At 39.4% G+C, this 12,781-nt stretch overlaps 1 protein-coding gene across 1 annotated transcript in view; it reads left to right on the forward strand.

The window, feature by feature from the left end:
• The window catches only part of LOC126210309 (peroxidase-like), a 126,571-nt gene that overhangs the window by 72,692 nt on the left and 41,098 nt on the right, over positions 1-12,781 (forward strand). The window contains exon 8 of the mRNA XM_049939505.1: positions 3,845-4,042. Coding sequence (XP_049795462.1) covers positions 3,845-4,042 — 198 coding nt within the window. The remainder of the gene's footprint in view (positions 1-3,844; positions 4,043-12,781) is intronic.

Below are 12,781 nucleotides of genomic sequence, written 5' to 3' on the forward strand. Positions count from 1 at the left end.
CCACACATATATATGTGTGTATATGTGTGGATGGATATGTGTGTGTGTGCGAGTATATACCCGTCCTTTTTTCCCCCTAAGTTAAGTCTTTCCGCTCCCGGGATTGGAATGACTCCTTACCTTCTCCCCTAAAACCCACATCCTTTCGTCTTTCCCTCTCCTTCCCTCTTTCCTGATGAGGCAACAGTTTGTTGCGAAAGCTTGAATTTTGTGTGTATGTTTGTGTTTGTTTGTGTGTCTGTCGACCAGCCAGCACTTTCATTTGGTAAGTCACATCATCTTTGTTTTTAGATATATTTTTCCTACGTGGAATGTTTCCCTCTATTATAACCATATCCTTACTGTATTAATAGTTTAACAAGTCATAGTTGCAAAAAACTGACACTAGTTATTTGCAGTGTAATAGAAATTCTCGTAGAGCACTATCTCAATGAAGATCAGTTTGATTTCTGAAGAAATTTAGAACATGCAAGGTAATACCGGTTCTGCATTTTACTTTAAAAAATAGGCAGAAGAATGCCACAGCTTTGTTTATACAAGGGGTGTTCAATAAGTAATGCAACACATCTTTTTATGAAAACGAGATGATTTCCTTCAGGATTCTAATACATCCACACTATGGGCTACAAAATCCTATTTTTCAACATAATATCCATTCAATGTGACAGTATTATGCCACTTTAGGGAGAGCCTGTATGCCAACATGGAACCACTTTACTGGTTGATGTCAGAACCAGTGTCTTCCTGCATCAATAACCTCCCCATCACACATGTGCTGCTTCCCATGGAGTCCATCCTCCATTGGGCTAAACAGATGGAAGTCAGAATGTGTGAGATCCAGGCCGTAGGGTGGATGAGGAAGAACAGTCCAATGAAGTTTTGTTAGCTCCTTTCATGTGCTAGACTTGTGTGAGGCCTTGCAGTGTTGTGGAGAACAAAAGCTTTTTCAGGGTGTATACGCGGACAAGGAAAAAAAATCCCAGATTTCCCAGTTAAGAATACACTTTCTCCTGGGTGGAAACATACTTTTTCCCTGTTAACTGACAGTATATTTTCTCTCGGAACTGTATAACTTATCAGTCCTTTGAATGACTACGGTTTTATACGAGGGCGTAGAATTTCCCGGCACTTTAGAAAACTAAACACGAGGAAAAAAACACGTTTTGGAAAGATCTTTGATGTGCAGCAACATGTACACTGCATATTTTCGTATTACGAAAGTATAAATTCAAATTCCACCAAACACCGCACGTTACTTTCCGAACCATTGAAATCGAGATTGTGATGTGCTTTTGTAAGTCAGTCCTAGCTCATGTCACGTGATCTCACCAGCCAATGATAGCGGGTATTCAGGGCTTAGGACACGTGATGTAGTCAGCCAATAGCAACATCACTGCTAAATAGCGCGAACACACAAACAGAAAAAAGTTAATCGATAGACTAACGTGTGCTGGACGCTAGTCCCTTTGCAAAACAAAAGGTTTTTGCCCTCAAGAATATGAATTTGCCCTCCCCCCCCCCCCCCCGCCCCCCCGCGCCACTCTCTCATAGATCTGGGTTTGCTGCGCATGCATGAATCTGACAGCATGGGTGCTCCAGTTAAATTTTTCCCGGTAGCTTTTAGATGCTTGCTGCAACTGCTTACACTGCCAAACAGCCACATCTCTGTAGCCAGAAGAGGGAGAAGGTACTACTCAACTGCATATGTGCAAGATCCCACTCGTAACTGCTAAAACGAATCCAAAGTAAACAGTTGTGACGTCACGCTCATCGTAAGCGATTGGTTGCTACGAAGCACTGCATTGTCTTCCTAAAGCCTTTGACACACTTTGCTTTGCTTTATAGGATGCATTTCCTTTGCAATTTAAGTTTTATTTTCGTTTTTTCTCTCGTTCATGTTTTATTGCTGAAGTATTATTCTGCAGTAGTGCGATACAGTGATATCCTTTGTTAGAGTATCGGTTCTTAACAGTCAACATTACAAAAATTTAACTGAAAAAAAAAAAAAAACAATGAAAAATTCCCGGAATTCTAAAAAATTCCTGGGTTTTTCCCGGTTTTCTCCCGGATGAAAAAATTCCCAGGTCTTTCCCGGATCTCCCAGTTGTCCCGGGTCATATACACCCTGTATTTGCATCTTTGTGGTGACAAACTTGCTGAAGTTGTTTCTTCAATTTCCAGAAGGCAGCACACTACACATCAGAGCTGATCATTGCACCACGAGGGAGCTCATCAAACGGAATAATCCCTTCGGAGTCCCAGAAGACTGTCACAGTGACTTTACTGGCCGAGTGTGCAGTTTTTAACTCATTTTTCGGAGGAGAGGTGATGCAGCAGCACCAGTTTGAAGTGATGAACCCATATTTCATCACCTGTGATGATGTTAAAAAAATTGTCACTATCTATCTCAGAATGTGCGAGCAGTTCTGCACAGCTGATTCTTGGTTCCTCTTTATGGTCTTATGTTAGGCAATGGGGAACCCAGTGTGCACACACCTTTGAGTACCCCAGCTGGTGTACGAGTGTGTCAGTACTACCGATGGAAACATCTAGTTGTGCAGTAAGGTGTCCGATCGCGATACGTCGATCACCTCAAATGAGAGTATCTGCAAGTTCCAACTTTGCTGGAGTCAGAGCTGTATGTGGCTGACTGGCACACTGGAAATCAGCCAGATTTGCAAAACCTTGTTGCGATGATGACAGATGCCTTGCCCGATGACTCATTGTACTTTTGCTCACTGCCTGGTCTCTGTAGACATTCTGCAAGCACCTATGAATAACTCCAATGCTCTGGTTTTCCACAAAAAGAAACTCAATGATAACTCTCTGCTTGTAACACACCTCCATTAAAAGTCCCATTTTTGAAGGATACATATAACACCACCACCTATCAAAAACTCTTGAAGCTACAGAGGCTGAAACAGGAATATTCCATGATGTTTCACGATAAATTTTGTTATTTTTAACTGAATTTGGCCAAGAAAAAAATAAATTACGTTAGTTATAGCGTGCCACTCATAGAATTTGTATATGAGGGTTGGAACTTAAGTAGTGGCAACTATTTATTCACAGCCAATACAAAAGAGTTACATGTTTGCACCTGTCACTGTCCTCCAAAGTAGTCACCAGCAGTGTGTAGAACCCGTTGCCAGCAATGTGGAAGGCGTAGTATACCGTTAGCAGAGACTGTTCTGTTGATGGTGCGAATGGAGCGGTCTACTGCCTGTTGAATCTCTAAAACAGTTCTGAAGTGAATGCCATGAAGTGATTCCTTCATCTTCGGAATCAAATCAAAGTCTCAAGGACTGAAGTCTACAATCAACTAGTAAAGCTGTTTCTGAAAATTATGCCTGTTTTTTTTTTTTTTTCTAGCACATTTGGATATTTTACAAAACATGATATAGTTATAATAGGAAAGTTCACAGAAAAACAGAGGCATTAAGTTGCTGACAAGCACACACAAAAAAAGAAAGAATACTTCCTAACTACACCCGTGCACCATGCCTAGACTGTGAAATGTCACCCCTACTTCCAGCACACCTAGTCAACAATCTGGTTGCCGCCCTCTGAGCCACTAGCTGCCCACTCCCAACCCCTCTTCCTGCTGCACAACCCCCACCCTACCCTAGTCTATATGCTGAACTGCAATCCCGGGATTGTACATCCAGCCAGCACTATGTAGGCTCATAAGTGTGTGTGTGTGTGTGTGTGTGTGTGTGTGTGTGTGTGTGTGTGTGTGTGTGTGTGTGACAAAACTAGTGACAAAATTAGTTTCTTGAAACAGAATATGATAACATGTGGCCATAAACTAGTGACTAACTTTTAGGATGGAACTGTTGTCCAGGTGATGACCGTGTGAACCAGAACCCACTTGTGGCCTTGGAGACAATTTTGTTTGTGCGAGAACACAACCGAGTGGCTGATCAGCTGTCTGCTTTGAACCCACACTGGGACGATGAGAGGCTGTACCACGAGGCTCGCAGGATTGTTATTGCTGAGTATCAACACATAGCTTACACGGATTTCCTGCCACGGTTAATAAGTAAGTGTTATTTATAAATGTTATATCTGTCAGAGTAGTATCTACTCTGTCTTCTCCTACTTAATTCTTCTAAATGTTCTTTCCCTTTTCCTTTTTCTCTCGGTGTTTATGTTACTCCTAGTTTAAAATGCTCAAATGATCAAATTTGGATCCACAATTATGCTCATATATGGGTGCCATTAATGCATCACCTTTTGCATGGACACACCCTACACAGGAGGGGCTATACCTGAATCTATTTACTTATACTTTACTACTTGATATCCCCTGCATTTATACAGTGATGAATTTGCCATGGATGCTGACCACACCAAGATAATGATCAGACATATTTAGATAATTCAGTTACATTTTACTATTCAATGGATACCACAGTACTAGAAAGAAAATAATAAATGATTATTATCTTTCCTCTTCAAATAGGACATGTTCAGAACAGTTTGATGGCCATAGTTGTCATCATAGTAGAGGAAATAAATTAAGTGATACTATATACAATAAAAAATGTCTGAATGAAAAGAACATGATCTGCATAAAATACTTATATCAGCATTTGACAAATTATTATCTCCACTTTTCAGTAGTGAAATTTTCAAAACAGTTTAGGCATAGTTGTTGTCATACTACATGATAATCACTTCAGAGATTCAACAAAAAATTTAAAAAACAGAAAAAATTAAAAAGATTACACACTACATGGAGTTTGAATGCAAATAATATGATCTACTTAAAATTCTTGTATTAACATGTGCAACTATGAAACTATTTAGCTGTATCTTTTCTTTGGTAAGTTCTCATACACAAATTCCTCAACAGAATGGAATAAGTGTTTCAAGATAAATTGGTATAATATGTTTTTAAAAGGAATTCACCATTCTTTAAGTACTTATGCTCACTGGTAAGAAGGCTGAAAATGTTTGCAGCAGCACACTTAGCTCCTCTCTGACCCAGAAACAGATTTTTTAAATTATGGTTTGTCTCATTCTTATACTTGTGTCACGCAAGTGAACTGGTGAATTTTCAGGGACAGTGGGGTTCTTTCAGGGAATACTTGCTAGAGGAAAAATGTGTTGAGAAACAGCAGAAAATATTATTGGATGTATTCTTAAATGATTTCCAATTTTTCACTGAGTCTTTTTCTGGATAACTGTTTCTGAAAGAAAGAGCGGAGAAATAGCTACAGACACAGTTGCAACAATCATTGCAGAAACAAAACAAATGCAGTTTGGACAATACAAAGACAAACAGTCATGATAGATTTAGAATGTTTCATCAAAACATATCAAATTTTTAAAAAAGAAAAATGAGCTTCTCATAGTAATACTGGTTATTGAAAAACCTACAGAAATTTCCACAGATGTGGTAAACATAAGAAAACATCATTTGGATGTAAGATCAGTTGAAAAGTCACTCCTAGGTATGTACAAGTTAGTATCGCTTTATTGTAGAAATGTAATGAGAAATGGGTGAGAGTCGATATACACTGAGGTGGCAAAAGTCACGGGATAGTGATATGCACATATACAGATGGCAGTAGTATGAAATAGACAAGGCATGAAATAGACAAGCACAGTGGTGGAACTGACATTTGTACTGAGGTGATTCATGTGAAAGCTTTCTGATGAGATTAAGGCCGCACAACAGGAATTATCACATTTAGAATGTGGAATAGCAGTTGAAGCTAGAGGCATAGGGCATTCCATTTTGGAAATGACTAGAGAATTAAATATCCTGAGATCCACAGTGTGCTGAGAACACCAAATTCCATGCATTACCTCTCATCACAGACAATGCCATGGCCGATGGCCTTAACTTAACGATGAGAGCAGTGGTGTTTGTGTAGAGTTCTCAGTGCTACAGGCAATTAATGCTATATGAAATACAACGAATGTATATGTTTGGTCAGTGTGGTGAAATTTGGCATTAATGGGCTATGGTAGCAGACAGCCAACACGAGTGCCTTTGCTGACAGCACAACTTCGCCTGCAGCACCTCTCCTGAGCTTATGACCGTATCAGTTGGACCCTATATGACTGGAAAACAGTTCCCCGGTCAGATGAGTCCTGATTTTAGTTGGTAAGTGCTGGTGGTAGGGTTTGAGTCTGGCACAGACACCACAAAGCCGTAGACCTAAGTTGCCAACAGAGCACTGTGCAAGCTGGTGGTGGCTGTGTTTTCATGGAATGGACTGGGTCCTCTGGTCCAACTGAACTGATGATTGACTGGGAATGGTTATGTTCAGCTAACTGGAGACCATCTGTAGCCATTCGTGAACATCATGTTTATAAACAACAATGGAATTTTTATGGATGACAGTGTGAATGTCACCGGGTCATAGTTGTTCGTGATTGGTTTGAGGAACATTCTGGACAGTTTGAGTGAACGATTTGGTCACCCAGATCACCTGACACGAATCCCATCGAACATTTATGGGACGTAATTGAGAGGTCAGGTTTTGCACAAAATCCTGCATGGGCGACACTTCCGCATTTATGAACAGCTATAGAGGCAAAAGTCTCAATATTTCTGCAGGGGACTTTCTAGAGCACTATAAGTCCGTGCCATGTTCAGCTGCTGTGCTACGCAATACAAACAGGACGTCCAACATGATGTTAAAAGATACCCCATAACTTTTGTCACCTCAGCGTATAAAAAAGTCTAATAAAGCACTAGGCCATAGATCGGTGTGTACTGAATTGAATAGGTACTTGTGTGCTGTCCTTCAGCAACAGACTGGCTAACACACAAGACAGCAGTTCTGACTGTCTATAGTCCCTAGCAGGAAACATTTTAAACATCATTAAGCAGGCAGGGAGGTTACTAGTAACACTTGGTCTGAATACCTGTGAAGTAATGCATGGAGATTTCAATGCTGACTTCATCTCAGATAGTCCTGATTGAGGGCACCTACAGTTTCTGATGTCCATCTTCATTTTGACCTCACAGGACTGAAGGATATGGTACGTCAATGATTTTTAAATCTGTCTCTCTTTAATGAAATAGATATGAGCCCCATAATAAATAGTTTGTCTGATCGTGATGGTCAAATGGCAGCAATAAAGCATCCCCATCTATCAGGTTTAACTAAAAAAGGAAAAATAAAATTTCAGAGAATGGTACAAGTTGACTCAGTTACACTTTTGAGATAGAATTAACAAGGTGAGTAATGGGAAGTAGTACACCTATGACATACAGTCAATGACAAATTTAATTTTTTTCTGTAAAATATTCTTACATCTTTATTGCAGTTTTGTTTTACAAAAAAAAAAAAAAAAAAAAAAAGCAAATTACTGTGGAAGCTAAGAAAAATGACAAGAAACATCTGGAACCAAAGTAACTTATATTAGCAAGAGAGAGCTTTATGAAATGCAGATGGATAGGTCTAATGAATACTTCAAAATAGGCCACACAGAGTGACCGGGCTGTTTGAGGTGCCACATCACGTATTGCGCAGACCCTCCCGCCGGAGGTTCGAGTCCTCCCTCGAGCGTGGGTGTGTGTGTTGTTCTTAGTGTAAGTTAGTTTTAATAGTGTGTAAGTCTAGGGACCGATGACCTCAGCAGTTTGGTCCCTTAGGAATTCACACACTTTGAACATTTGAACTTCAAAACACACCACAAACAATATAGCAAAATTCCTTAGTATTTAATCAAAAAGACAAAAGTTATGTACCACACACAAAAAATACCAAAGGAAAACCAAGGGAAAATGGACAATTTCAGATAGATTATGTAATGGTAAGATAGAGATTTTGAAAGTATATTTTAAACTACAAAACATTTCCATGGGCAGATATGGACTCCAGACGTAAGTTATTGGTTATGAACTGCAGGTTAAACTGAAAAAACTGCAGAAATTAAGGAGGCGGGAACTGGATAAATTGAAGGAAAGAGGTTTCTAAGAGCTTCAGAGGGAGCATTAGGCAACAGTTGGCTGAAATAGTGGAAGAGTATAATAGAAGATGAATGGGTAGCTTTAAGTGATGAAATAGTGAACATGGAACAGGATCAAATAAGTAAAAAGGTGAGGCATTGTAGAGATGTTTGGATAACAAATGAGATATTGAATTCAATTGAAGACTGAGTAAAATATGAAAATTCAGTAATGAAGCAGGTGAAATGAAATACAGATGTCAAAAAAATTAGATTTACGGAGTGCGCTAAATGACTAAACAGGAATGGGTAGAAGACAAATGGAAGACTGTAGAAATTTGCATAACTAGGGGAATGATAAATGCCACCTGTAAGAAAATTGAAGAGACCTTTGGAGAAAAGAGAAACATCTGTACGAATATCATGGATTCGTATGGCAAGCCGAGTGGTAAGCAAAGAAGGGCAAGCTAAAAGGTGTAAGGAAATGAACCTGAAGGCAATATTGTAGAAAGGAGAGAACAAATAAATGAATATGAGGTGGGTGACGTGATTCTGTGGAAAGACTCACCAAACAGCATTAGCATTGGGTCATCAACAGACACACAAAAGGGAACTAAAACTCTGTTAGATTTTGGAAGAATTCCTTTGGTAAATTATAGTACAAATACACACCAAAAGATCACACACAGAGAAACACACACTCGCATGGGCTTATGTTGCGATGGGGACGGAAGTTGAAAGAAGCAGAAGGAGGGGCTGGAGGTGGGAGGTGGGTAGCTAGTGGCTTGGAGAGAAACAGCAGGTATGCAGGACACAAAAGCAGGAGGGAGGGGTGGCAGGTGCACAGGCTAGGCATGTGACACGTGGGTACCACAGTACTTGAAGATGACATATGGCATGGAGGCATGGATTAGGAGAAAGTGACAGTGACAGGACAGAGGAGGGAGAAGGGAAAACTCTTTGGTAAAGGGTATGGAGACAGTGGGTTAGCGGAAATTAAGGCTAGGAGGATTATGGGAGTGAAGGATGTGTTGCAATTATAACTCCCTGCTACATAGTTCAGAAAATCTGGTGCTGGAGGGGAGGATCCAAATGGCATGGGTACTCGTGGTGTGCTGAGCATGGCATTTTGCCACAGCATGGTCAACTTTGTTCTCAGCCACAGTTTGGCAGTCGCCATTCCAGTTGACAGTGGGTTGGTGGACGTGCCCACATGAAATCCTTTGCTGTGATTGCAGTGGGGCTGGTACACGGCTGCTTTCGTAGGAGGCCATGTCTCTGATGGGAGGATAAGCCTATGACAGGACTGTAATAAGGTTTCCTGGGTGGTTGAAATGGGCAGGTCTTGCACTAGGATCTCCTCCAGAGATATGAACCATGTGGCAAGGATATGAGAGTGGGAGTCACATAGCAATGGACTAGGATGTTGTATATGTGGAGTGGATAACAGAATACCACTTTTTGAGAGGGTAGGATCTCGGCTAGGATGCAGATATGCCGTCCTTAGGTGGCCAGGCCATAAGGGAGCAATATGCTGCTGTGGATTGCTCCCACACAGCCCCTTTCTCTATCCTGCCACCCACTCCCATCCATGCTCCGACATCATCTTCATCGTGCACTACACCTCACCAGTTCCAGCACCCATGTGTTACATGCAGAGTCCGCGCACCTGCCACCTCTCCCTCCCACATTCCCATCCTGCATGCCTGCTGTCACCCTCCAGGCTGCTAGTTACCCAGCCCCAATCCCTCCTCCTGATTCCCTCCTCTTTCTCCCTCTACTGCATCCAGCTGGCACAGTGTAAGTGCACAGGTGTGTGTGTGTGTGTGTGTGTGTGTGTGTGTGTGTGTGTGTGTGTGTGTGTGTGTGTGTGTGTGTGCGTGCGTTTGTGTTTTGTCCTCTAACTAATGAAAGGATTTCGTCCAAAAACTAGCAAAGTTTTATCCCCTATTGTGTGTGTCTTTTGATAGCTCAATGCCTCTGCTGTTTGACGAGTGGTTTCTCTTTACCCCTACATTTTTTACACCTGTAAGAATTTTTCTTGCATATTTACACCATGAGAAGAACTTAACAGAGCACTGAAACACACCAAGAACCATAGTGTAGACAACATTCGTGCAAAGTTACTAGGATTCTTGAAAGAATCAGCCACAACGAAACAACTCTATTTAGTGTACAAGATACATGAGATACGTAAAATACTCATCGACTACATGAAGAATATAATAATTCTAGTTCTAAAGAAAGCAGGTGTTGACAGTTGATAATATTATCAAACCATCAGTTTGATAAGTGATGGTTACAAAATACTGACACACATTATTTACAGAAAAATGGAAAAAACTGATAGAAGCTGACCTCAAGGAAGATCACTTTGGGTTATGGAGAAATGTAGTAACACATGAGGCAATACTGATACTATTATTTATATTAGGAAATAGGTTGAAGAAACTTTAATTAATTATAGATTTTGTCAATGTTGGCTGGAATATATTCTTTGAAATTTTGACGGTAGCAGGGATAAAACACAAGAGACCAAAAGCTTATTTGCAATTTGTGTGGAAACCAAGCTGCTGTTATAAAAGTCAAAGGACATGAAAGGCAAATAGTAGTTCAGAAGGGGATCCAACAGGGTTGTAGCCTATCCCTGATGTTATTCAATCTATACATTGAGCTAGCAGTAAAGGAAACCAAGAAGATATTTGGAAACACATTTAAAGTTCTTCAAGGAGAAATAAAAATTCTTAGATATGTCAGTGACTCTGCAATTTCATCAGAGATGGCAAAGAACTTGTAAGAGCAGTTTAATGGAATGGATAGTGCCTTGAATAGAGGTTTTAAGATGAGCATCTACAGAAGTAAGATAAGGGTAATGGAATATACTCAAATTATATCAGGCAGGACTGAGGGAATTTGGCTAGGAAATGAGACACAAAAAGCAGTAGATGAGGTATATTATTTGTGCAGGAAAATAACTGACAATTGTCAAAGAGAGTGGATACAAAATTCTGACTGGCTATAGCAAGAAAAAATTTGCTAAAAGGAAAATAATAATTTGTTAACATGGAACATAAATTTAGATGTTAGGAAGAAGTCATTTCTGAAGGTATTTATGTGGAGTATAGCCTTTTACAGAGGTGATATTTGGATCATAAACAGTTCATAAAAGAATAGAAAAGAAGTTTTAGAAAGATGGTACAACAGAAGAATGTTGATGATTAGATGGAGAGATTAAATGGTTCAAATGGCTCTGAGCACTATAGGACTTAACAGCTGTGGTCATCAGTCCCCTAGAACTTAGAACTACTTAAACCTAACTAACCTAAGGACATCACACACATCCATGCCCGAGGCAGGATTCGAACCTGCGACCATAGCAGTCGCGCGGTTCCGGACTGAGCGCCTAGAACTGCTAGACCACCACGGCCGGCAATGGAGAGATTAAGTAACTAATGAGAAGACAGTGATTACACTGGGGAAAAAAAGAAATTTGTGGCATAACTTGATTAAAGGAAGGGATCAGTTAATAGGACACATTCTGAGTCATCATGGATTTTTCAGTTTGGTAATGAAATATGTGGAATAAAATTTGTAGAGCAATACAAAATGGTGAATGCAGTAAGCAGGTCCAAATGGATGTAGGTTGCAGTAGCTGTTCAGCGATGGAGAGAGTTTTACTGGATAGATTAGATTAATACTAGTTCCATGGATCATGAATACGATATTTCGTAATGATGTGGAACGAGTCAAATTTTCCAATACGTGACATAATTAAGTTAATTTAACAACATACTTAAGTTAATATAACAACTTTTTATTTTTTTGTGTTTTTGTATTTTTTTTGTGTTTTTATATTTTTTATTGTTTACTTTTTTATAATTTTTTTGTTTTTTTTTTTTCTTAATTTATAGCTAAAAATTCCTCTATGGAGTAGAAGGAGTTGTCATTCATAAATTCTTTTAATGTCTTCTTAAATACTTGTTGGTTATCTGTCAGACTTTTGATACTATTTCGTAAGTGACCAAAGACTTTAGTGGCAGTATAATTAACCCCTTTCTGTGCCAAAGTTAGATTTAATCTTGAATAGTGAAGATCATCCTTTCTCCTAGTATCATAGTTATGCACACTGCTATTACTTTTGAATTGGGTTTGGTTGTTAATAACAAATTTCATAAGAGAGTATATATACTGAGAAGCTACTGTGAATATCCCTAGATCCTTAAATAAATGTCTGCAGGATGATCTTGGGTGGACTCCAACTATTATTCTGATTACACGCTTTTGTGCAATAAATACTTTATTCATCAGTGATGAATTACCCCAAAATATGATGCCATATGAAAGCAATGAGTGAAAATAGGCGTAGTAAGCTAATTTACTGAGATGTTTATCACCAAAATTTGCAATGACCCTTATTGCATAAGTAGCTGAACTCACAAACGTTTCAGCAGATCATCAATGTGTTACTTGCAATTTAATCTCTCATCAATGGACACACCTAAAAATTTGGAATATTCTACCTTAGCTATATGCTTCTGATTAAGGTCTATATTTATTAATGGCATCATACCATTCACTGTACGGAACTGTATGTACTGTGTCTAATCAAAATTCAGTGAGAGACCACTTACAAGGACCACTTAGAAATTTTCTGAAAGACAGTATTGACAATTTCATCAGTTAATTCTTGTTTGTCAAGTGTGATTACTATACTTGTATCATCAGCAAAGAGAACTAACTTTGCCTCTTCATGAATATAGAATGGCAAGTCATTAATATATATTAAGAACAAAAAAGGACCCAAGACTGACCCTTGTGGAACCCCATTCTTGATAGTTTTCCAGTTTGAGGAATGTGCTGATCTTTG

This window comes from Schistocerca nitens, chromosome 10, assembly GCF_023898315.1.
Source record: "Schistocerca nitens isolate TAMUIC-IGC-003100 chromosome 10, iqSchNite1.1, whole genome shotgun sequence".
In the NCBI taxonomy this organism is placed as follows: Eukaryota; Metazoa; Arthropoda; class Insecta; order Orthoptera; family Acrididae; genus Schistocerca; species Schistocerca nitens.